This window comes from Larimichthys crocea, chromosome XVII (assembly GCF_000972845.2).
Source record: "Larimichthys crocea isolate SSNF chromosome XVII, L_crocea_2.0, whole genome shotgun sequence".
In the NCBI taxonomy this organism is placed as follows: Eukaryota; Metazoa; Chordata; class Actinopteri; family Sciaenidae; genus Larimichthys; species Larimichthys crocea.
This window is the reverse complement of record NC_040027.1, coordinates 19,310,942-19,335,319: the sequence shown is the minus strand read 5'-3', so window position 1 is coordinate 19,335,319 and position 24,378 is coordinate 19,310,942. Positions and strand designations below refer to the sequence as shown.

The following is a 24,378-nucleotide window of genomic DNA, read 5'->3' as shown; positions in this document are numbered from 1 at the left end:
GATGTTTGCCTGAGGTCTCATCTTAAGCTCAGCTCAGTGTTTTCTAAACTCTCTGCCTTGATGTTCAGCTGTCTTCAGTCTTCAGCTGCTTTTGGGGTTTACTCTCTCATTAATGCATGGAGAATCAGGAATGCCCATTTGGGCTGAAGAGCACCTCACGAATCATCCATCCGTTTCACTGCAGACAGAAATGACCCTTTACTTCAGGAAGCATTGTCTGTTTTTTTTAACATGTTGCAGACTGTCTAATGTGCAGAGCTGCAGAGTCATACGCTGTTCTGGTGGTGGCCTAAATAGTTCAAATGTTCAAACAAAAACATGACATCAAATACATAACATAACAATCTATTTATATGGCCTCCAGGGGTTAAAATGAACCTAAACTAAACATGCTGCCAACTGTCCCAAAGATAACAGCAGCACATACTTCATGTGGATGAACCTTGTGAGCTAAAAGAATTTATGATACAAGTTTGAACTAATCAGTTAGTCAATCAACAGATTAATTAATCTTTCAAGCAAAAATGAGAGAAATTTCTTTTATTGTAAATTAATATTGTCATGGTCAAAACAAGACGTGAAGACGTTACATTGGACTGAAATTATGGGAAATAATTTGGCGGATTTTTTTAATCGCAAAAAAATAATTAGTTTCACCTCTTTTTATTGGTTAGTTGAATTTAATTGGTAATTCAACTAACTAATTCAATATTTAGTTTGTCATTTACTTGTTTCTTGTTACATTTCTTTATAGCCTTACTCACTGAAAACTCTTTCAAACTGAAGTCACTAGCTAAATGTCTTTTGTTGCATTTTTAAATGAGTCAGTGTCATCCAGATTTTGAATGGTTTGTCATATTTTATTTACTACGTTTCTGCAGCTGCAATCACCCAAAAACTAGCAACGAGCTAATGACGACGGTTAATGTTTTTAGTTTACTGGAGTTGAAATTCACTGGAAAACATTTCTCCAATTACCACAATAAAAGTCATATTTTAGCGTTTTAGAAATCATATTCAATACAATGCAATGTTTTTGTTTATCCTCTGCAGGCACATTGGTGGGTCATCCTACTGGCTATCTTGACTCTGTCTGGAGTGATGGGCTGCACCGTCTGCCTCTGTGGCCGCAAGCTGGACACTAGTGACTTGTAGTGACCTCTGGCCTTTTAACCCTGTCACCTCTGGGAATGCAGGTATCATCACGATGACGTGTATATATTAAATCTGGGATTTCTAACCCCAGAAGAGACTCTTTTTAATCAATTTTGTTCCACGTCTCAAACAGCATGATCTGCAGGTGACCTGTGAAGACATGCACACCCGCTCAACATGTCTCACACTGTTTTTGTTACCTGATACCTTTGCCTACGTCATCAGACATCTGCCGTTTCTTTTTTTTCCATGTGTGACTTTTCTGTTCACGTTTCAAGAAATGGTGAGAATCTGCAGTGATGCATGTGTTGTGGAAAATGTTGTTGTTGGTGCCAAGTCACCCCTCTTAGATAGACCTACATAGCATTAAACACGTACAGTGACTTAAAGCTGCCCCTGATGGGACTTGATGCCCTGCAGTGTCCTTACTGCTGTATTTGAACTTCAACGCTGCTAAGTTCAGTCATGTTGACCATCCAGCTTTCCATTACAGTTAAACTTTATCAAGTGGAAATTGGTGGTCCTCTTAGCAGGACCTGCTGTCGTAACTGCTGTCATGAAAATGTCGTTTTTATTGTTTGTCTACAAATGTTTAAGTTAATAAAGTAACAGTAAACATGTCTGTATTCATTTACCATTAATTTACAGATTAACATTTACTCAGGTACTTATGCCATATTTCTAATTTACGAAACTTTAACTTTGTAGTTATTCCACTTTTCTTATTAGACACCTATAGGTAGAAATACGTTTGAACCACGAGGTGATAGCAGTTCTCAATCAAAGAGACATTTCTGCTCTAAACTGGTTTCATTGTCATTATCTTAATTCTTATCTTAATTCACTTCAATTTCAAAACTTATTTCCTCTCTTATTAATCATCTCACAACTGCTCAGATTTTTCTTGTGACCCTTTTAGAGGGCACCCAACCCCTATGTTGGGAACCACTATGTAAAATAGTATAAACTACTTTAGATACCTCAACTACATTTTATTGATAAAACTGCTGTATTTTTACATGATGGTGCAGTGGTTAGCACTGTCACCTCACAGCAAGAAGATTCCTGGTTTGAACCTTGGCTTTCCGTGTGGAGTTTGCATGTTCTCTTCATATCGGCGTGGGTTCTCACCAGATCCTCTGGCTTCCTCTCATAGTCCAAAGTTATTTTGTGACTCTAAATTGCCCGTAGGTGCACCATTTGTGCCCTGGGATGAACTGCCAACTTGTCTTGCCCAAAGTCAGGTGGGATAGGCTCCAGCCCCCCGCGACCCTAATGAGCATGGGGTTACAGACAATGGAGTACTCTAATTGTTGTATTGGCACTTTTACTCAAACTTAGCAAGGGATCTGAACACTCCTACCATCAGTAGTGATTTACATGTGATGAGTGAAAGGCATACTGGTGGTAAAGCTAATGACTATCTCTTGGGTCACCTTGACACAGTCAACCAAACACAGTGGTGTCAAAACTTCAAGGACATAAAGAAATCACACAGTTTAAGAATTCCTCATTTTATATCAACAACATGCAAGAGTTTAAATATTTAGAAATGTTTCAATCAAACACTGCTGATATAACGAAATTTGTTATCATTTTTCAATGTCACAACTCTAAAATAAATGTCAGGCTCAGGATGTTCTCAGATGGCAGTTTTGGTTTATTAAAGGATTTATACAGTACAGTGGATATTTACAACTTTGTACAAAAGATTATAGAAATGCATTTTGCAGATTAAATTCAGCGAGGGATAAAAATATACAACTAACAGTGTTCCCTACTATAAAAATCATCTGTATTACAGTATTTACATGACTGTACAAGTAACGTGGTTCAACATCTTTTCCCCTGTTTTCAGTGCAAAAGTTAAACATTTCCACACTTTTAGGTGGAAATGAAGTCACAATGATTACAGTACCGATCTCTAAAGAGCCGAGGTTTAGATATTGCTCACAGAACTGGAAATATAATTGTGAATAAAAGAGCTTCAGTCAAGATTTATAAAGTCAAATGCACAGAAGAAATTAAGAGTCAAGGGGCGTCTCATGATAAACAGTACAACACACGTACCTCTTTAAATTTAGCCACTTAAATGGAATCATGGCAGACAAAATGTCTTCTTTAAGGTAACAGCTTCAATGTAACATTTACATTAACACTGCAGAGGTGTAGCAGTACAAATACCACAAACAAGTTTACAACAAAAACTTTTGCATTGTTCGTATGTTTCAGTAAAAGGTCATAGGATAACAATGATGAAGCACAGTGAGGTGAAAAACATAAAGTTAAGACCATTTGAATTTAAACAGCTTACTTCTGGTAACTGTTTACAGTAAGGCACACTGTTACAGGTCCCACAATCACATACAGTGCTGAGAGCCACAGTGGTGAATGCTTTGTATGTAATACATGAAAGGTAAATGAAGTGTACCCTATTGCATAAAACACCTTAACGGTTATGCTCCCCTCTTTTTGAGAAGTGGCATCAGTCTGCAGACGTCCACAGACAACTAGAGGGCATTTTATTCACAGTGGTTGCTATAATATAAAAATGTTACTTTATACAACATCAGTACCTCCAGAACTATTAAGGTAAATCCGGTCAGTCGTACCTCTCAGTATGTGAGGCTCTCAAGTGACTTTCCATGTCTTTGGAAGCAGAAGATGCACCAAAGACGATGGTAGTTAGTTAGTTATGTGTCATAAAAACAGCTCTTTACATAATATTTTACAGTATTCACATACATGTTGTTTTAAATAACAAACATACATTTGTGGATATATACAAGGCAGTGAGTTTTTTGTATAATTATGAGAAATAAAATTACAGTTACAGGTGTATAAATTATTTACTTTAAGTGCTGAAATGGACAGAGGAGGTCTTTTCTTCGAGGTCAGTGGTTCTCCAGAGTTATTCTACAACAAAGAAATGTTTGTCGTCACTAATCAACATTAGCAGGAATGTTAATAGTGACTAAAGAAACTTGCAGGTTGAGGCTAACTTACCTTTTTGGAGCTCGTTTTGAGTTTGTCCTCCATGCATCTTTACATTTAACAAACGTGACCTCTTGTGTTAACTTCGGAGCTTCGGGATCTTTTACGCAGAACACCATCCTGAAAACGAAATTCATGTATGAGCTCTTCATCCACTACTGGAAATAATGCAAAAATAGTCTGTTTTTGTTGCATTACCAACATATATAATAAATCATTTTTCCCCAATAAAGCACAACGTACTTTTGTTGGGTCTCGCCAGCTCGGATGCGGATCTTGTGAACCTCCATGTCAGCGCTGTCTGAGTCACCAGACCACCAAGAAGAAACCATCTTCAACATGTTGGCAGCTGACCAACCGTTTGTCTCCTCCCATTTAAACTTCAACATCAAGAGATCTCCGATATCTTTCTCCGTCACTAGCAGGAATGAATGTGTCCTATTTGTAGCGATTTTTTCCTTTCTGCCAGAAACAAATTAAAAGAGGAGCGTTGGTGTCTCTCTCGTAACCAGTAGAAATATAATATACAAACTAATAAACTCTGCACCATAAATCATGACATAACCACATATAGCAAGAGCAAACTTTGCAGTGTGTGGTTTTATCATGCTGTTTTCTTTCTACTGTGCGACAACAAAACAACTCATAAAACTTTCAATATGCAAGTCATAGTGCTGTAACTTTCTTTTATGATGGATTGTAGTGTACCCACTCACAGTTTAAGCTCCAGGTTTTCTGACTCTCCTTTTGTTCCGTACAGTGAGACGGTGAGTGAAGGCTCCATCTCTGAACGGTTCACTTTGCTGGAGAAGTGGATCTTCAGCTGATAGTGGTAAACTGTAAGAAGAACATAAATTCAACCCCATTTAGGATGATTTTTAAACATGCGTGTATGTTAGTGTAATGAAACCGTGCCAACTTTTAGTCGGTTTAGCTGCAGACTTTTGCAATCTAAGCCACCAGAAATTCAGGAAGTCTTTTAATTCCTTTTTAATCACATTTTTTATAGGATCATAGGATTTTATAGAATTAGCCATTGGACCTTCGTCTGACTCTTGTTAAGTAGTAAAATAATGCAACTCTGAAAACAAAACAGTGCCTCTTATTCTCTACTGATGTAGTCCACTAACCTCTGAAAGGCATGGAGGCTCGTGTCTTGGTGTACATCTGAACGTTGCGTGCCTTGCGGACCTTGCTGATGTCGTAGCCCACCGTGTTGCAGCGGCTTTTACGGCAACTGAGACACATGCCGCGGTTAAACATGTCGTTGCTGCCGCATCTGTAGGCCTTGGCTGCTTCCTGCTCGTTCAGCAGAGAGTCGATGAACAGGTGGATCGAGCGCTCGTGTTCACACTTGACTGCATCGGTGATAGCTGCAGAGGAAGAGAGGGAACGAGGTTTAGTGTAACACATAATCGTGTCTTCTTGTTACATTTCCATTCCTCTACTCGGGACACTCTCGATACATTTGCTTTACCAACTCAGCCAGGCTGATATTGTATCTGACTTTTCCTCAACCATGTTGGGGCCCTCTGTTTATTTTCAGAGTGCTGTGAATAGACTCATTGTGCAAGTGACAGTAACAATGTTCACTGCTGAGACAGATTATTGGCGGATAGCCACAGTATTATCGAAGCTGCTGGACTGTGTGTGAATAACCGCAGTTCACTGTCTAATGGACCGGCTGCATGTTTTATGTGATGCCAAAATCTGTTTTTTGTCTTTTTAAACTGTGTAAAAACAGCACACATGGTCAGTAATGTCTATCACAATGACTATTATTTATGGAAAAGTGTACGTAAAGTTGTCTTAACTATTTCAGTAATCTATCAGGATGAAATATGACTCAGAAGGTGCTTTTAGGTGTTCATTTCAGCAACAAACTGTTAATTATTTTCAACATTTAAAAACCCTAAACTACAATGATACTTGAGAATGAATGATGGAAAAAAGGTCCTAGAGCCGTGTATTTTGCATTATAAGCTGTTCTCACCAAATATCCCAAAGTTGGCGATCTTCTCAAGGGCCCCCCTGAGGTTGCAGCCTGGCTGGAAGCTGCCTCCGTTGGGGTAAATGTCTACATGGCCGACGGGCTGCTGGATCCCGATGCTGAGACCCAGAGAGCCCCGCGTGAAAGTGTGGAGGACGTCCACAAAGTGAGCGTCGTCTGGGGAGAGACGCCTGTGGGCGTGCATCCCCTCAAAGTCAGGACCAGCTGGGTCCAGACCTGCAGACAGAGACAGGGAGCGGTAACAATAGATTAACCAATCAACTCTTAATAAACTGAACATAACGAGATGTGCTATCAATTATTATTATTGTGTCAAATGTTGTGTTTACCAGTGATTCGTCCGACTTTATTGGTCGCATGGCTTCCAGCAAATCCTGCCACGTGAGCCCCAAGGCTGTAGCCAATGAGGTGGAGGTTATCAAGAGGCATGTTGGTGGTCTCCTGTAAAGGACATTAATGAAAATAAGATTTAGGAAACACCTTTGATGATAAACAAATGACGAAGAGGATAGCTTTATAAGTGAAGCTCAAACAGGTTTGTTTTTTTCAGTGGTTGGTGAAAACAAGAGTGATGGGTGAAACATTTAGGAAAGAAGCCAGGGAAACACGTGAAACTGACCTCGATCCAGTCAATGAAGCGAGCGATCTCCTGTCCCACCGCCTTGGTGTTCTGAGCTGCCACCACATAGTGGTTCTGTGCCGAGTTGAGCCAGTCCACAACGATGACGTTTGCCGTCTGCTCTCTCTCGTACAGCGCCGACACCAGCTTAGCCACCCAGCTTTCGAACATACCACTCAGCTGTTGACATGATGGTCAAAACATTAAAGTTACATTGCAACAAGGCTGTTATTAATAATAAAACAGTGATTTTCAGATTCTCTAAAGTTCAGGAAGAACTAGTTAAGCTAGTTGAAATTGGAGCCAGCTCCAGTTCTGATAAAGCATGTTCTTTGGCATCAACTCCAACATGTTGATGCTTGTCAAGAAAGTGAATTTTGTAAATGTCGTTGGACTCATAGACACTGCAATTTGGTGAAATAATGACAGGTTAACAGACACAGAGGTTGTGTCTAAACCAAAGCATAGCCGAATGAGAAGAGCCTGTAGGTATTTTAAAAACAGGGGCAAGTCACAACAAGCTGAAGCATCTCACCGTCCATCCGTGGATTACTAGAAAGGTTTTGGAGGTGCTGTTAAAGGTGCAGGCTGCCAGCGAGTCGGGCTTGCCGGGAACAATGTAGCACAGGTCATTATCGGGGTCGGACGGTTTTCGGAGAGAGAATTTGGCAACAGTTTGATTGGCGGCATCCTTGGGGTCCAACACGTCTTTTATAGGGTCGAGGAAGTTACCTGAAGGAGAAGAAGGTTAATGCATTACATTAAATAACAAATGTGTTATTTAAGAATAAGTTCCTTTGTGTAGCTGATGTTTTTTGTCAGATGTGTAAATCTGATCTAATGTTCTGGCTGGGCGGTCCGAGACGCCTGACTAGCTAAATGAGTGACTGGATCCAATAAGCACTGGCCCCCTCGTAGGGGCCCCTCAGTAAATGAGCTTCCACCTTAGACAAGATCAGTCCTCAGGGGTTATAGGGGTTCACTTCGTCAGACTGAGCTCCATAGAAACCACCAAGCTTTTCCCCAGCTTTGTTCCTGCCATCTCACCGACTATAATCTGCCCAAAGTTTCAGTGGTCCTGACATAGTCAGCTGACTCAACTCAACTGGGGGTTGTGCTGGTTTTCAAAGTTGGGGGTGGGGAGGTGGATACAGGACCCTCACATACATTTGCAAAGTTGGAGCAGTATTGTAAACATAAATGGTCAAGTGACTCATTTCATGTTGTAGCCTGAATACTTTTACAACCCTGTCCTTCCTGTGATATCTGATGGTGGAAAACAAACACCTTGACTCTCACAGCCAATAGTAGTTAGTAAGAGTTGGAAATTGGCCAAAAAGCACAAAGACAAGTTTAGTCATACACACGTGATACATGGTATCTCATTGAGACCGTTAACGTTATTCTCAGAGTCCAAACTACACACTCGGCTCAAACACAAACACTGCGCACACCCATTTCCTTCATACAAGACTTTTTTTTCTATCTGTATCGGATCGGATCATACAGTTTGCTGGTGTGTGTGTGTGTGTGTGAGACAGAGCTGAAGTTTAAACTCACCAAAAATAGAATCGGCGAGCTCCTCTTCCAAAGAAGTCACATACTGCACGGCTGCATTCAACACCAGAAAGTACAGAAAACGAGTCTGCCACGCTTTCATTTCTTTTGTAACTTTTTCCTTTGAGAGAAAACGTCTTTAACAATGAATAAAATCACAAGTGGCAGCAGAAGTTTGTACGTTCCGTTTCTCAGACTCGGTTTAGTGCGTCCTGTTGCGCGCAGAGCGCTGATATCTGAACCACCTTGAACTGTCCGCGTCTTAAATAGCACTTCTGACAAGCCATTGGCTGCTGACCCTCGGGCGGGGAATGGAAAGCTATGTGTAAAGTAAATCATTAGACTGCTTTATGAGAAGGCTTAACAACACCGTTTGGCAGCATACCTTCATTAAAATCATGTTTCTATCTTTGTTAAATTTATGTTTCCACCACATGATATATAGGCCCAACATGAGGAATGAAGTACAGCACTACTGCATGGTTAAACTCACTGCGCATGGGTCTGCATGTTAACTGTAATAATAATACTTAATTTGTATAAGTTTCATACAAAAAATGTAAAATACAAAAAGGACACACATGCAAGAATTTGAAACATGAAAACAAAGCAACTAAAATAAAAAATACACTAAATTAAAGTGTTATTTCAATCAATCAATCAATCAATCAATCAATCAATCAATCAATCAATCAGTCAGTCAGTCAATCAATAAATCAATCAATCAATCAATTAATCAATCAATCAATTAATCAATCAGACTTTAGTTGCATAGCTCTCTTGTATACTTCATACAAACAAAATGTAACAAAATACCCCCACAACACTCACACATTATGAACAAAAGCACAACAGAAACCTAGAGTTATTTAAAACAATAAACTATAGTAAAAGTAAAGAAGTAAAAACTAGTTTGAAAAGATGAGTTTCAACTTTTCTTTTCTTTAATTTACTGCTTCTCCTGTATCAGATAAAGTTCAGTCAGTTTGTGTGATGCAGACTTCAGATGTACAAACTTAACAATATTTGTCACCTGTTAACCTACACTGCTATCTCTCCCTCGCATTCCAGGATGAAGGCTGAACATGATGGACCTCTTAAGGACATTTGGGCCCCTTTTAAAAACTTGTGCATTATAAGTCGTTATAAGACTACTTAACCAATGTTGCATTGCACTCATTAAATCTGTCAGACTCACTCAGAATTGTTGCAGCACAACCATTCGACACATTCTTCTTCCCTGTCAAACTCTGGTGCCTACATTACCCATAATGCAACCTAACAGCAGCTCAGTCAGAGATGTGAGTGTGTTATGCTAATAGCAGCTCTACACCTCCAGATTTTTCTAGTATCTTTTTGGGACATCCTCATGTGATGGTTCTGCATACTTAGTCCCCATTTTCCTACACCCCTGTGCAGTTGTACTCCTGAAGATCTGATTTTGATGTGAAAAATCATTATACCTCCCCTTTAAGAACTAAACTGAATTAATAATACTTTACACTTACAAGATATTTTTATTCCATCGTTAAGTTTAAGACGTTTTTCTGAGTATTAACATTCATTGTTGTTTATTTAGTAAAACTAAATTATGTTGTAGAGCACTGGTTCTCAAACTGTGGTACAGGTACCACTGGTGGTACGCAAGCTCCCATAGGTGGTACACATATAGATTTCTTTTTTTTTTTCATTGAATAAATTCATCTAGTAACATTTAATACTACCTTTTTGAATGAAAATAGTTACACTTTGATATTGCAGGTATGTAATATAAAATAAGTTTTGCATTTCCTGAAATATTTTGCATGCATACATCTGTGATTACTTCTAAGCTAAAATGTGATGCTAAGATAGTAAGAGGAGGTAAAAACAAAACAAAACACTGCAATCATGGCTCTAAATGTGAACTATTAGGAACAGGAGTACCCCCTTTTGCACCCAAGTAGCTGGTTTTGTTCAGGATTCAGTAACAGAGACAAATATTTCATGTTTAGGTATGTTTCAGTATTACTTCCTGTTCTCAAACTCTACAGACTAACATACCTATCATCACCATCAGCAAGTCTGGGGTCTTGTGTATCACAGTTTGCAATCAGTAAAGCTCTTGGGTGGCTTGCAATGAAACCAATGCAATGCACTCACAGACTGCTATTACAGCAAGTTAGTCTGAATTTCACTCATCAGCTGGGTAAAAAATGTTGTTCATGCCAGCTGGGGATTGTGTGCTAACAGTCATGCAAGAGTTGGCTTCGGAGTGGCTGATTTCTTGCCTAAAACTCCAGCACAAGATGCCAAGATAATCTGGGCAAGAGGCCGATGAGGTGATTGTTGTAAAGTTACACGGTTGCTGCTGTGACCAATTGAACAATAAAAGTTCACAGACATGGTAACACTTGTTACAATAATCGGTATGTTTTTTGAAAGGACCAACTTGTGGATGAAATGTAAACAAAGGGTTCGCCAAATCTCTGAACAAACGCTATCTGAACGTACTATTGTTATAGTAAACAGTCGGGGACACAAACACCAGCTGGGGACCAGAATCAGTTCAAACAGTTAATTGGAACCAGAAGTGAGCATGGTCGAACAACAAGTTCAAAGAAATACACAAGGTTGGTGGTTGCATTGTTACCAAGAGGGAGACCGTCTTTTATACAGCAGAGGTTGATTGGATGATGAACAGGAAGTGGCGAGGTGATAACCAGGTGAGAGGTACACGAAGCAACGCACACAACAGAGAGAGATGGATGAAATTAGACTTTTGATAAAAGTCATATTGGTATAAATGCTATAAATGTTATATATAAATGAAAAGCTTGTCACTGATAGACTAATAAACCTTAGCAACCTGACAGCTCATGCTGATCATCTACACTATCTATCTTCCTCATTTCATCTGCCATCAGCTTTCGCAGAGACATCACGATTATAGAGTCTAGACTCAATCATCACATATGATGGTATGTGTTATAATAAACAATCGTCTTTACTTCATTTACTTGTCTGCCCTGATTGAACTCAGTTAACATAAGATTTTATGATGCCATGCGCACTTGTTTACTACAGAATATAGGATGTTTTACTCTGCTGTTTCTCTGCTACAGGAGGTTCAGTCCACACAGTGTAATGGAAGCTCTTCCTCTTAAACGCACACACAAGAGCACAAGACTTTGCTCCCACAGCAGAGCAGCTGGCTTCATGAGCTGTCTTCTATGAAGATGACAACATTTTCTTCGAAAAGCAGTGACTGCATTTGTTTTCCCACTTCTGCTGCTGCAGTTCAGATCCAGTTGGTCTCATCTTTGCAAGGGGGAAATACTGCGTCAGGGTGATGAGGTGGGGAAGACGCCAGAGCTTCACAGCAGAGATTTGTTGATGCCAGCAAAGAGGGAAAGCTTTCACAAAGTTTGGAGACAATACAATATCCTGAATTTTCCTAGACTTGTTTTCTAACCTTATTTCTAGAAATGCAAGCACAATGCAAAACAAGAGAATTCCCCACTGTGTATCTTTCTTCTGAAATGAATAGTGCATGGCAAATTCTTGTACAGCTGTTTCTTATTTAAAAGATGTATCGAGTCGGTTCTGAAGAATAAAAACAATATATAGGTCATGTATACGTTCTTTTGATTTTCATGAACACAGTGGAGCACAGATTTCTTGTTTTACTCACTGAAGATCTGACAGGTCTGCACGGGCGACTGGACGTGCTTTTAAAAGTCATCTTTGTAGCCTCAACAACATCCATCCACAAACAACACAATGTCATCAGGGAAAGTTTCCATAGTGAGAGAAAAGATAAATGTTGTAAGGTCATGTTGTGGAAGCTGTGACCAGTTTGTTTGTATTTAACTCATCTGTTCTACAAAAATGTTCTCTGGGTAATATGATACTGATGCTAGCTTTCATTATTACTGGGTGTAACAGAAACATAACATCAATCTAGTGCTGCACTAGGTACATTTTTTATTGAGTTTTGTAATTGTAATTTTTATTTATAAATAAGTTCAGATAGTGAGCCTTTAGACTTTATTATTTTTAGGAACAACTCATCCTCAAAAGTAGCTGTTAATCTCCATCCTAAAAGCGACCAAAGGGGATAAAATTCTTTAAAAATCTTAAAATGTTGATTTACATAATGACAGTTAAAATGGTTTGCCAAGTGTAATGAGTTGTGGTTATAGATCATTGCTTCATAAGTATCCCTGTTTTGTTTTTTGGAAGTCAAGTGAACTTTTTATTAAATCACTTAAGTGTCATCATAAACATTTTTCACTTCATTAACTTTGTCCAGATCCAAACTTTCGTTCCTTTCCACAAAGTGGGAGTCAGTAGTTCAGAGATATATACCATTTTTTCCTCAGTCAGTACTGTGGATTGAGGTGTTACGTAATATGTTTTGAATTTTTAACAAAGCTGGCTTAGTGATTACAACCACCTATAATCCTGTACTATTATATCATGTTGTATGTGGGCCGTAAGTGGCTGCAGATGTTGACTGATCTACAATAACCTTTGTGTTGGATGACCACAACATGGTTGTAAGCCATCAGGGAGAGGTAGTTCAGCTGTAGAGTATCAATAACAACCTACTTGAAGACACACTGTGGGTTTTCAGTTTTGTTTTGTTTTTTACTAGTGGCAGTGCAGAGCGATGTACTTGTGAGCAGTTTACCTGTGTTTTTGGTAAAGACTACAGCATGTTTACACAGGCTGTGTAGTGACAGCAGCATGTGAACAGGGCAGCAGCAGTGTTTTTAGTTAAACACATTCCTGCATCCGTGTCTAAACGGGATGAGTTCACACACATTATGATGTGCAGGTCACTGAGTCCAAATTATACTCTTAGCATCCGTGTTGTCACCATCTGCCCCATGTCGTACAAACAGAGCCATAACAAATGAATATCAAACGTTAAATTAAAAAAGAAGATACAGTTCAGTACAAAAACAGACATTTATTGGTGTGTTGTTGTCACATTTGCAGTCATATAGTTTTGACTTTGTGGAGGGAATTCCAGGGGGAGACCAAACAAATATGTTACTCCTATATATTTTGATAGTTGCAGCCAAAGAGTATCAAGAAAGTGAGGAGACAGCATGCAGCAAAATCAAACTCTAGGCCACTGCAGCAAGGACTGAGCCTTTTGTATAAGGGGTGAGCTAGTTACCAGTGTTGTTGATTCAGAATAAAATTAGGTTATGAAGACAATATGGGGATACAGCTATAATATGTAAGAACATCATTACAAAGATTATCATTAGTATCATGAGTATTTCAGCTGAAAGGTCAGAGGTCCTCACACACACAAGGTGGTTCAGAGTCTGTAAAAGTGAATGAAATGCTTTTTTATATAGTTCCTGCCCTGCACCTGGTGTAACTCTGGGGTTTCCAACCTTGAAGTTCAGTTATTTCTCGTAAGTCTTGCTGACCCTTATCTTAGCCATGAAGGTTACCAACAAAAGCTCCTCATAGAAACTTTCGTTATAAAGACAGAGAAACCTTTTGAAGAAACTTACAATTTACAGTTATTTACACTAGATACTGTTTGCTACCCTAACCTTGTTGCAGGGTCACAGCTGCGAGACAAGACAAACTGTAGTCGCTTTTTCTCAAATGAAAATACACAGAGTCGGGGCGGCATTTATCTCAGTCGGTAGAGCAGCCGCCCCATATGCGAAGGCTTGCTGCGGAGGCCCAGGTTCGAGTCCCGACCTGTGTGGCCCCTTCCTGCATGTTGTTCCCCATCTTTCTCCCCACATTTCCTGTTACTCTTCAGCTGTCTCTATCAAATAAAAGCAAAAGCCAAAAAAATACACAGAGTAAACCAAAATACCAAATCATTTATACTGTCAAACGTTTAACAGTGTAATGGATAAATTCTGTCACCACAGACTCAGCTCGTCAGGCTTAGTTCAACATCAGCCACAGCTGTTGTAGTGAACTGCTTAGACCTGCTATCATTTGCATGTTAGCACACTATGGTTGCATAATCCCAAAGCATATCTAAGATTGATGGGAACTGGTCATTAGTTTTGAGTTTATGAGATATATATGATTTAAGGGTTTAAGGGATGTTTCTACTGAATTTAGCAGCAGACCTGGTTTTGAATTTCTTGTTTAGAGTTTCCTGGATTATTTCTGGGTTATTCTCCTCTCTCTGTTTCTTGTTTATCTTCACTTCCTTCATTCCATCCAGATCAGTTTCACCTGTGTCTTGACATCTTTCCTTCACTTCAGTATTTAGTCTCTGTGTTTCTCGGTGTTACTTGTCAGGTCATGTCTATTGTTCTATCTCTGTGCTTCTCCCATTGTTCTCAGTTCTGTATTTATTATTATTTATTAAACTTTGTTTTTTTCCTGGATTATCAGTCACCTTATGTTATTTTGTGTTTTTCCTGTTCCTATGTTATTAAAATTACTTTTTGTTTATCACACTTCACGTCCGCATTTGGATCCACCTCCTTCAACTAACCGTGAAAGGTCCAGTTGTCATGATATTTCACACTGAAACCAGCTGCCAAGCTGCCAAGCCCTTAAACCTTGACTGCAGGGTGAATCAAATAATGGTCATATTTTAAATAGGAATGCAGAAAAGACAGTAAACCAGTGTGAGCATATGTGAGCAATCAGTATGTTTCTCTGACTGTAAAGATACATACAGTACTGAACATTATGTTCTGGTGAGAAACAATAAAACTGTGACTGTTAATAATAAAGATTCCTCGGGGCACCTTAAACTATGGATGTTGCTGCTCAGTGTGTTTTTCATTATACGTGTGTGGTGTGTGTGTGTGTGTGTGGGGGGGGGGGGGGGGGGGGGGGGGGGGGGGGTTAATACTACATATTCCATTTAAAAACTTGTTTTTTTAATATTATGAAACTTTCTTTACAGTAGCTGGAATCGTGCTTGTCTTTGCTCTTAAATAAATCCAATCTATTCAGTTTAATTTGTAAAATAAATAAAGTATTGAGAAACACCACAGACAGCAAAGTATTGCATAAATCTATACTGATGTGTGAATTTTCAGCCATAACATTATGACCACCTGCCTAATCTCCCACCTTTGCCACCAAAGCCGCCCTGATCAGTTGAGGCCTGGACTCCTCTGGACCTCTGATGGTGTGCTGTGGTATCTGGCACCGAGACGATAGCAGCAGATCGTTCAAGTCCTGTAGGTTGCGAGGTGGGGCCTCCACAGATCGAACTTCTTTGTCTGACACCTTTCTATCAGAACCAGCGTTGACTTTTTCAGTACTTTGAGTTACAGTAGCCCATCCGTCAGTCCAGCCTTCATTCCCACTGTGCATCAGTGAGTCTTGGCCACCCATGACCCTATCACTGGTTTATCACTTCCTTGGACCATTTTTTTCGGTACTGATCCACAAGAGCTGCAGTTTTGGAGATGGAACATTTTCACTGCGGCCTCTGTGGCACCACTGCGGTCAAGTGCCATGATAATCTAATAATTAGTGTTATTCACTTCACCTGTCAGTGGTGTTATGGCTGATAACCACAGAGTTTGCACAGACACTGATGAAAGCAGAGTAGCTTTTTGCATGAATAAATATACGCTCAAATATTTGATTATCGAAACTAGTATTGTATAGAGTACGATTTAATATTTCATAATTTCTTCACATTTCGCTTGGAAGAAGCTCTTTGTCAGCCCGAATGAAGGAGCCGTCAGCCTCCAGCTCCTTCGTTGACCCCCTCAGAGATCATCTGTCATTACTGACATTTAAATATATTTGCTATATTTGCCATGAGTTGCTAACAGGCAGATGGTTCATGTCTGCTCATGCTGACAACTGACACATAGATATGTGGAAGTTCTTTGCCATGTTTAGACATGTTCAAAGTCGTGTTTATCACCCATGAAATGATGAGTGACAACTTTATCTCCAATGCAGGTCCACAATCTTTTGATGGTTTATTTAATTATTATCTAAAAGTAACGTGAGCAGTCAGGAATAGTTAAATATATGATTTATCTCTTTATTAAACCATCCTGGGCTCTTTATTTATACAGTGCACTGCATTTCAGTTCATAAAAGTAAATGCACTGAACATCTGGAATGGAGACCAATCTGATCGATCTTCCCAAAGCCTTGTGCATGAAAAATCAAAAAACGCTTCATTTATAAAAATACAGATGACAACGGAAGCCTGCCAAAATATGTTACAGCTTAATATACAAATATATAAATGTACATTCAATAAATACAATATGAAGTATTCTTGAGATGTATTATGGCTATCATGTAGGCCAGGCTATCACACATAACCAAGGCTTGCATGTTTATTTTGCAATGTTTGACCTTTGAAAATAAAGACACGTTTTAGACTGAGCTTAGTCAATGAGGTAAACTGTTGCAGATGAGACACTGTTGACCCATTCATGAAGTAATTAAGGAGCACCTAGCCATAACTGAGACATGTAAAAAGTGACCTCAGTTTAATTACATTAAGAAATTATCAAAAATTAAAAAATGCATATCCCTGTTGGACCGCAATCTCAATGACCTTAACATCTAAATAACTGCAGGGGACTGAGAGCCTTTTAAAGTGACCAGTGACACAATAACCAAAACGCAATCAAAGAACAAGCATGGCTTCAAGAGATCAGTTATTAACACAGGACTCATATTCGAAAAATATATATATAATACTGATTAAAAAAGTTATTTACAAAGACTGCTGTGATTCTCTGTTCAGTAGATAGTAAATATGTCTTTGGTCCCTGTTGATTGTTGGTAATTAGTGGTTAGTTAAAGACAAACATTAGGGACAATGTGATAATTTGGCACATTAAAAAAAACAAGACAGTGTGCCTAAATTATGCCTATCACTCTGAATCATGTATACATTTACTATAATCCAAGTTCACATAGGCAAAGAAAACATACCAGTTCAAAATACATCAAAATCAGTATAAACAGTACATATAGGTTACAAAAGAATAAACAAATGATTACAAAGATATGCAACAAGAGCTACTGAAAGGGTAAATTTGTTGAATGTAACATTTTTCAGCAGCAGAATTTACGCAGAAACAGGAGAGAGCTCATCAGATTTATTTCCAGCACTGTGGATGAGGTTGTGTTGGTTGGCACTGGGAGTTGAAGTCATGAAGCACAACAGGTAGGAATTCGGAACAGGATTCAGTATACGTCCAGTTACTTGCAAAGGCTTTTCCCAGTGTGGTGTTGTGAGCTGTCTCTTTGGTTATGTATGTACAGATGGATGATGCACATGTGTGTGTTCAAGTGCAACTTCAAGCTTCATTCTGCCCAAAAGAACTGCCCTGCATTTTCCGCTTGTGCCTCCTGGAAAGAAGAAAAGATAACAGTGAACAGGAGAGCTTCAGGACAATTACACATCCAGGCTCCATATAAAAGAACTTTTTTTCCTCAACTTACAATTTTTCTTTACGGTCTTCTTTTGACTTGACAAAGACTCCATCTTCTCCTCCCCTCACAAGATAGACAAACTCTCCTTCTTTTGCGCTGAAGATCACCCTGAAATCGCATAGGAAAACATTTAAAAATCACCAGTCTCAGTACATAAATGTCTTGATCTTTGTGCTGGTAAATGAGAACTTACTTGGACTGAGTCTCCCCAGACTTGATGCGCAGTTTGCGGATGTGAAACTGGCTGCTGCCCCACCAGTCTGACCAGCTGATGAGTGCGTCCTTCTCCCAGCGCAGCTTCACGATCATCAAGTCTCCAATGTCAACATCAGTGGTGATGAGGAAGGATATAGTCGTGTTAGTGTCCAGGACAGATCTGTAGGGTGAAGAGAAGAGCAAACGTTCAAAGGTCAGCTGCTCGGATAGAAGGAATCTGTAGTGTATGTGTTTATTTTTGGTTGGATGTTAAAAAGATAATTCTGTTTAATTTACGTACAGGACGAAAGGAATATCCTCCTTCTCTCCGTGGGTTCCATACAGAGAAATCTTCATCGGCTGCTCTGTGAAGCTCAGTTTGCTCTTAGCGAAGACATGCACCTTCACTTGATAATGAAAAACTACAAGAGAAGAATCAGACAGTTTACTGAGAGCCAGCTTTACACTTTAAACACACATTTCTCATACCATTACTTAAAGTTAGCTTAATAGTAGAAAAGCCCTTATGTAACCTTGATCTCTTTGTCCTGGATGCTTTCATTCACACACTCTTCGTATATATTCATTATTAGAGTATATCTTTTTGAACAACGTTCTCAAAGTGTCCAACAAACAAATACTGCTGACTTGTGCCAAAATGTAACACTTAAATAAACTTTTCCATTGCTTGTCTATGACACGCAGCAGTGTCGCATTACCATAGCATACCCAGAGCAACTAAAATACCCATGACCTCTTCTTCATGTGACCTCCTGGATACTTCCTACTTGTTGTACATGTCTGCCTGCGTTAAGTGTGCAGTCTAACACTAACTGTACTAATATTCAGCTCCATGCACATCCATCCACACTAAGTAAACAACAGTAGCTCATGCACTAGGGATTACTCCATTTAAGGCATGTGCATGAATTAACTCAACTCTCACTAATCCCCTGTAAAGTACATAAACCCAGCCAGGCTTTTCTACAGTCTCTCCTCTAAACCTACAAATTCCTCTTCTGCATGTTCCTTGTCCACATCTTTACCTTTGTAAGGCATCAATTCCCGGGTCTTGAGGTACATCTTGGGACTGCGGGTCATTCGGACCTTGTTGATGTTGTAGCCAATCTTGTTGCAGCGGTTCTTTCTGCAGCTGAGGCACAGACCCTTGTTGAAAGCCTCTTTGGAGTTGCAGCGGTATGCCATACTCTGCTGCTGGATGTTCAGCAGAGAGTCGATGAACAGGTGGATGGAGCGCTCGTGGGAACATTTGACGAGCTGGTCCATATCTGCAGCACAGCACAGAGTACAGAAGTTGTAAAAAAAAAAAAAATGATGTCACACCAAGAAAATTTCTTCCACGTGTGTAGCGTTTATGACTCTTGACATGTCAGTGTTGAAGAAATGTCGACCCACATTGCATTCCTCATTAGCAAAACATCAAGCAAGGCTTTCATCTGCACACAAAACAGAACCTGACTGTGACTCTGTTATGACTGGAGGCAAACATATTCTAATTGTAGCTCTGAAAGATTTTTATAGAGGCAAAGTACCTGTTGACACCATTTAAACTTACACAAACCAGTCTTGATGATTTACAACACTGTTGTTATAAATCTCTCGCTTTAATGTGGGCAGAAATGTGTATTTATGGTGTGTCACACAGAGGAGTTAGAGAAGATCGGTACCACCAGCTCTGAGCAACTGGACTCTAATAATAAGGGCAGATGCATGCTATCCTGCAGGTACTGTCAATGTAAGTGCTTACAAGCTACATTATTAACAGTATATAAACTAAAACCTAACCCAGAGCGGTGAAAAACAAACAAAAAGACGTGTTTGGAGTACATACTTTGGAGGCCCTTGATGCCTTCTAATGCGATCCCCAGCAATGTATTGTGGATGTCACAGCCCGGCTGGAAAGTGCCTCCATTGGGGTAAATATCGATGTGACCCACGGCTCTCTGAATGCCGATGCTGCGGTCCGGGGAGCCTCTGGTGTTGGTGTGCAGGACATCAACAAACTGGGCGTCATCTCGGGACAAGGTGTTCTGGTTGTCTGCATGCTCAAAGGTGGGACCAGCAGGATCCAGACCTGAAAAAAAAAGTGATAAAAAGGTGATTTCAGGATTTGTTGTGGACAGTTCCCCCGAAAGAAGTGTGTAGATGTGTCTCCTCTATGCATCGAAGTGTATATAAAAACATTTGAGGTGTGGCCTCTTTTCTCCATGTGCAGGTCTGCAAAGCCACTGAAGCTCAGAACAATGTAAAGCAGGGATTGCGGGTTTTTAATGAGCTTCAGCCTCAGATCACAGCAAACACGCCATTATTCTAAAACAGGTCAGAGAGATTTCAGAACTGGATAAAATTTAAGTAACAAATAGGGGGATTGGTCCCTCTAACTGGCACACATACAATATGGGGCTGGAATGTAACAACCGCCAGATAATTTTCATTGGTGTGCTTGTGTTGTGTTTTACGAGCTGGGCTGGAGAGAATATTGCCCATATATTACGTTACAGTATGGCGTGTTTGTATGCATGAACTCATTGGCTCCGACACTAAATTTAGACATTATTCAGTGTGAAATAAGCTCAAATATTTCGAGCCAAAACATGTTAGACATAGTCTTAATAGGACAGATAGATTTGTAAAAAGAAAGTGCCCTTACAGCCACAATAATTACGTTGTTTTTGCTCGTAAATTCATGCTTAAATCCTGTGAAACTACACCAATCAGAACTGACGGTGACAATGACCCATTTTCCTTGTGCGATCATACTGTTTATCTTTATGTAACGTAAACAGATGGTTTGGTTATCACCTGTGATCCTGCTGATTTTATGGCCGGTGAGGTCTCCGGCAATTCCAGCCACATGTGCTCCCAAACTGTAACCCAGCAGATGAATCCTCTCCCATGGCAACTGCAGCTCGTTCTGAAAGGGAGGAGATGGGTGAGAGGTGCCAGCAGGACATGTTGACATGCCTTAAAATGGTTTAACGTGAATCCTGCAGACTTACTGGAGGGATTAAAACTAATAGCGGGCTGTACCTGGCAAAGCACTGCAGCATTCAAGTCTTAACAGAGTTAGGGACCTAATCCAAAACAAGGATTAATTGTATGCCTGGCCAAACTTTGCACTTGGAAGTCAAAGTAAAAGAAACAGGACTTACAAATCAAAGTGTTTTATTTTTCCCTTTTTGCCCTGAAGTCACTCAAACAAAGGCATCCCTCGACTAAATCCTGAGTCTTGTAATGAGAAGCTGCTGTGAGCCACAGACACGGCTATAAAACAGCTTTATAGGACGTTTTAAATCATAACCAGTAGGACAACATTTCCGAAGCAGCAACACTGAGTACACATGTATTACAGCTACAAAATTTCTGTGTGGTGATAATTTGGTCAACCAAATGCAGTAGGCCAAATCCACGTGTTAATCAGGAGAATGTGAAATAGACGATCCAGCTGTTAACCAGCTGTCTACCAGCCTGTCTGATATAAACACTCACTTGTAGCCAGTGAACAAACTTGGCGACGTCGCGGCCCACTAGTTTGGTGTAGGCTGCAGATGTTGGGTAGTGCTGGTTGGCACGAGTCAGCCAGTCCACCACGATCACATTGGCAGTCGGCACACGCTCATAGAGGGCAGACACCAACTTGGGCACCCAGCTTTCAAACATCCCTGTTACCTATAGTAACACACACACACAAACATGGTCACACACATTTCTGAGGTTAGCAGCAGTATGGTGTGATTTTCTCTGGCCATCAGCGTCCTGGAGAGAAGCCAAGGTGTCATCAGGTTTAAATCTTGCTGCATGACTGGCTCTAAATCACATTATATGAGGAGATGTATGGACTGTTTGCAGGGCTAACTCCCTGATCTCAGCTTGTTTGTTGCTTGTTAGTTATTTCAATATTGCACAACACTTTATAGCATTATTTAAACAGGTGTTTGTGGTATAATTTCACCACATCAGAGAGGGGCCATAGGGGCATTTAAAGAAGAACTGTGCACATTATCAACAAACATATACAAATGAGACACCCATAAGTCTGACATACCGTCCAGCCATGAATCACAATGAAGGTCTGTGTTTCCGAGTTGAATTCACACTGTTTAATGGTTTCAGGGCTGCCGGGAACAATGTGACACATGTCATCATCAGGGATGTCCACTGTGCGCAAGGAAAACTTGGTCACAATGTCAGAGTAGTCTGTGATCCATTCAGTAGTGGTCGGCAGGGGAGTAGCGGTGACTGTGGTGTTTGCTGTTAGAACATACACACAAACAGTAGATTATTAGTTAACAGTGGTATGACAGAAAATTGGAGGAGTGCATACACAGTTTAGGATTTAAAAAACAAAAATGTTCATTTATATTTTTACAGCTTCCATCTCTGTGCATACATACAACAATCAGGCAGTGAAACGATTTTAAAAAAATAAATAACAAACTTTGTTTCATTTGAATCTTTGTTGCTCTTCTCTGTTACATTAAGTGCCTACTAAACTCTTAACAGCCAACCAGTAGGATTATAGAACATGGCAGTGTCGCCCCCTTTTGTCTCCATTGCATTTCTACCAGCATAAATTGATTTAATCATCAAGATGCGAAACTTGTTCTCTACATTTAAGAGTCAGGATTTCCTAAAGAGGCTCAGTTCAGTTGCGTTGATTCATTCTAGATATATAAAACCACCTCTGAACAAATTCTGTGCCATGAATTGTCGTTAGAAATGTAACAGGGCTGCATGGTTTTAAGTGGAGAAATGTCATTTAAAAGCGAGGTAAGATATTTTTAATTAAACAATAAATACTTGCATGTTTTTATACTTTAAACTAGAACTGAATGTGATTTTATTCGACTTTAAAACTATTATTTTTTTTTAACTCTTAACAGTTTTCTTTTCTTTAGACAAAAGGCCCCCCTAGCAGCAGCAGCGGGTTTTTTTCTTCATGCACACATGCACATGAATGGTATGAAATGTAATGCAGACCTGCAGACCTGAGCTGTGAAAGCGTTTCACGAGGTTACTACCGGACAAGGCAGAACAACACGCATTAATTAAGTCTTAAGTGTTTACTTCATTACAGCTGCGGATGAATCACAAAAATAAGAATAAGAATAAGAATAAGACAAGGTATCATGAGACAAATCTTACCAAACACACTGATGGTGGTGTTGGCTTCAGGGTCAAAAGAAAAAGTTGCAAAGATTTTTCCCAAAATTATCCAAACTGTCAAAAAACTGATATTTTCTTTTCCCATATTATTGAGATTTTTTTTTTTCTAAAAGTATCCTGAAAAAAAAAAGTTCTCTGGATGTCGGTCGATCGAGTTGTATATCCAATCGTGTTTAAGTCAGAAAGTGGTATGGAGTTGTGGTTTAGGAGTAAAGTTTCTTATGGTCTGTCACAGATGCCGCTCCAAGTTATCTTTATGGGTGGCTTATTTGAATATTCAAACACGATTGGCTGGAGGCTCTGATGGGCGGGGTTTAAACTTTGTCCGAGCTCTGAGTCTCTGGTGGGAAATCATTCATAACCTTCTCACAGGAGAAACTGAACCACCGCAGCGATCATTAGTGTCAGATATCAACAATCAGTTTAGACTTTTAAGAGAGTTACCTCAAAAGAAGTTCCCTCTTTTATGACTCACAAGCAGGTGAAAATGTGCAAAACACTGGAAAAAATAAAAGCACTGGATGGAAAATGTTACTTAGGTAAAAGTACGCAAGTATTATCAGCTTACTTAAAGTATCGTATCTTACCTAAAAGTACTCAATGCAGAAAAATGGCCTCTTTTAATGACATACCATTAAATGTTATATTATATGACTTTATTGTCATTCAGCTGTACTTTCACAATGTACATTTGAGCGAAATTCCGTTGCATAGGCTCAGTATATATGAGTATAGTATATGAAACAGAAGACAAGATAAATAACGCTATAAATATAAAGTATATAAAACATAAAATAAATTTTAGAAAGAAACAGAGAAACAGAATCATAATTTTAAAAATGTAATATTTCACTCTAAATTATATATTAGAAGTTAAAAGTGGATCTAGATAGAAATACATGCAAGTCAAAGTACCTCAAGTTGGGCCAATGCTACAATGTTTCTCACTTCTAATTACATTCCTCTTCACATCATATACAGTTGATTTATTGTTCAGTTTCTTGAAATCCAGTGTCAGTTTACTTTATTTCATCAGGATAATCCACTCAGTATCACTGCTGCTCTCCAGAGAGGATATGTTATATATTTAAAACACAAACAATACAACAGAAACAACAGTACAGTGTATTGATCAGGTGTGGTGTCCATTGTTCAGGTTACAAGCTAATAAAATATCAACCTATTTCCAACCCAAATACATCTGCTCTGTTATCTTTCTGTTCAGAGATTCATAAGTCAGTTCAGT

The 24,378-nt window shown here is 39.4% G+C and overlaps 3 protein-coding genes across 4 annotated transcripts in view; 1 reads left to right on the top strand and 2 right to left on the bottom strand.

Annotated features, from left to right (window-relative positions):
* The window catches only part of si:ch1073-396h14.1 (disintegrin and metalloproteinase domain-containing protein 10), a 29,638-nt gene extending 27,857 nt beyond the window's left edge, over positions 1–1,781 (top strand). The window contains exons 15-16 of one of the 2 annotated variants that reach the window (XM_019257599.2): positions 1,054–1,196; positions 1,289–1,781. In XM_019257599.2, the coding sequence (XP_019113144.1) occupies positions 1,054–1,155 (102 nt within the window). In that variant the 3' untranslated portion in view covers positions 1,156–1,196; positions 1,289–1,781. Of the gene's footprint in view, positions 1–1,053 lie in introns of both variants that reach the window. The other variant, XM_019257598.2, reaches the window with a different exon arrangement.
* A 1,016-nt stretch (positions 1,782–2,797) lies between these two features.
* On the bottom strand, positions 2,798–8,582 carry lpl2a (lipoprotein lipase 2 a). The gene is made up of 10 exons (XM_019262525.2): positions 8,340–8,582; positions 7,315–7,511; positions 6,780–6,959; positions 6,490–6,601; positions 6,143–6,376; positions 5,280–5,522; positions 4,866–4,986; positions 4,393–4,611; positions 4,162–4,269; positions 2,798–4,071 (listed from the first exon to the last, which is right to left on the bottom strand). The coding sequence occupies exons 1-10, from the start codon at positions 8,437–8,439 to the stop codon at positions 4,050–4,052; spliced, it is 1,536 nt and encodes a 511-aa protein (XP_019118070.2). The 5' UTR covers positions 8,440–8,582; the 3' UTR covers positions 2,798–4,049.
* Positions 8,583–16,986: 8,404 nt separating this feature from the next.
* Positions 16,987–23,360, bottom strand: lpla (lipoprotein lipase a). The gene is given in 10 exon segments (NM_001303397.1): positions 16,987–17,666; positions 17,760–17,858; positions 17,944–18,126; positions 18,247–18,367; positions 18,992–19,234; positions 19,798–20,040; positions 20,769–20,880; positions 21,456–21,635; positions 22,012–22,217; positions 23,112–23,360. Coding segments are annotated over 10 exon segments (1,545 nt in total). The 5' UTR covers positions 23,218–23,360; the 3' UTR covers positions 16,987–17,614.
* Positions 23,361–24,378: the final 1,018 nt, after the last annotated feature.

Coding starts and splice junctions, on each gene's coding strand:
- lpl2a (XM_019262525.2), bottom strand. CDS start 8,439: ATGAAAGCGTGGCAGACTCGTTTTCTGTACTTTCTGGTGTTGAATGCA. Junction 7,512..8,339: donor GCTCGCCGATTCTATTTTTG/GTGAGTTTAAAC, acceptor CTTCTCCTTCAG/GTAACTTCCTCGACCCTATA. Junction 6,602..6,779: donor GCTTCATTGACTGGATCGAG/GTCAGTTTCACG, acceptor TGTCCTTTACAG/GAGACCACCAACATGCCTCT.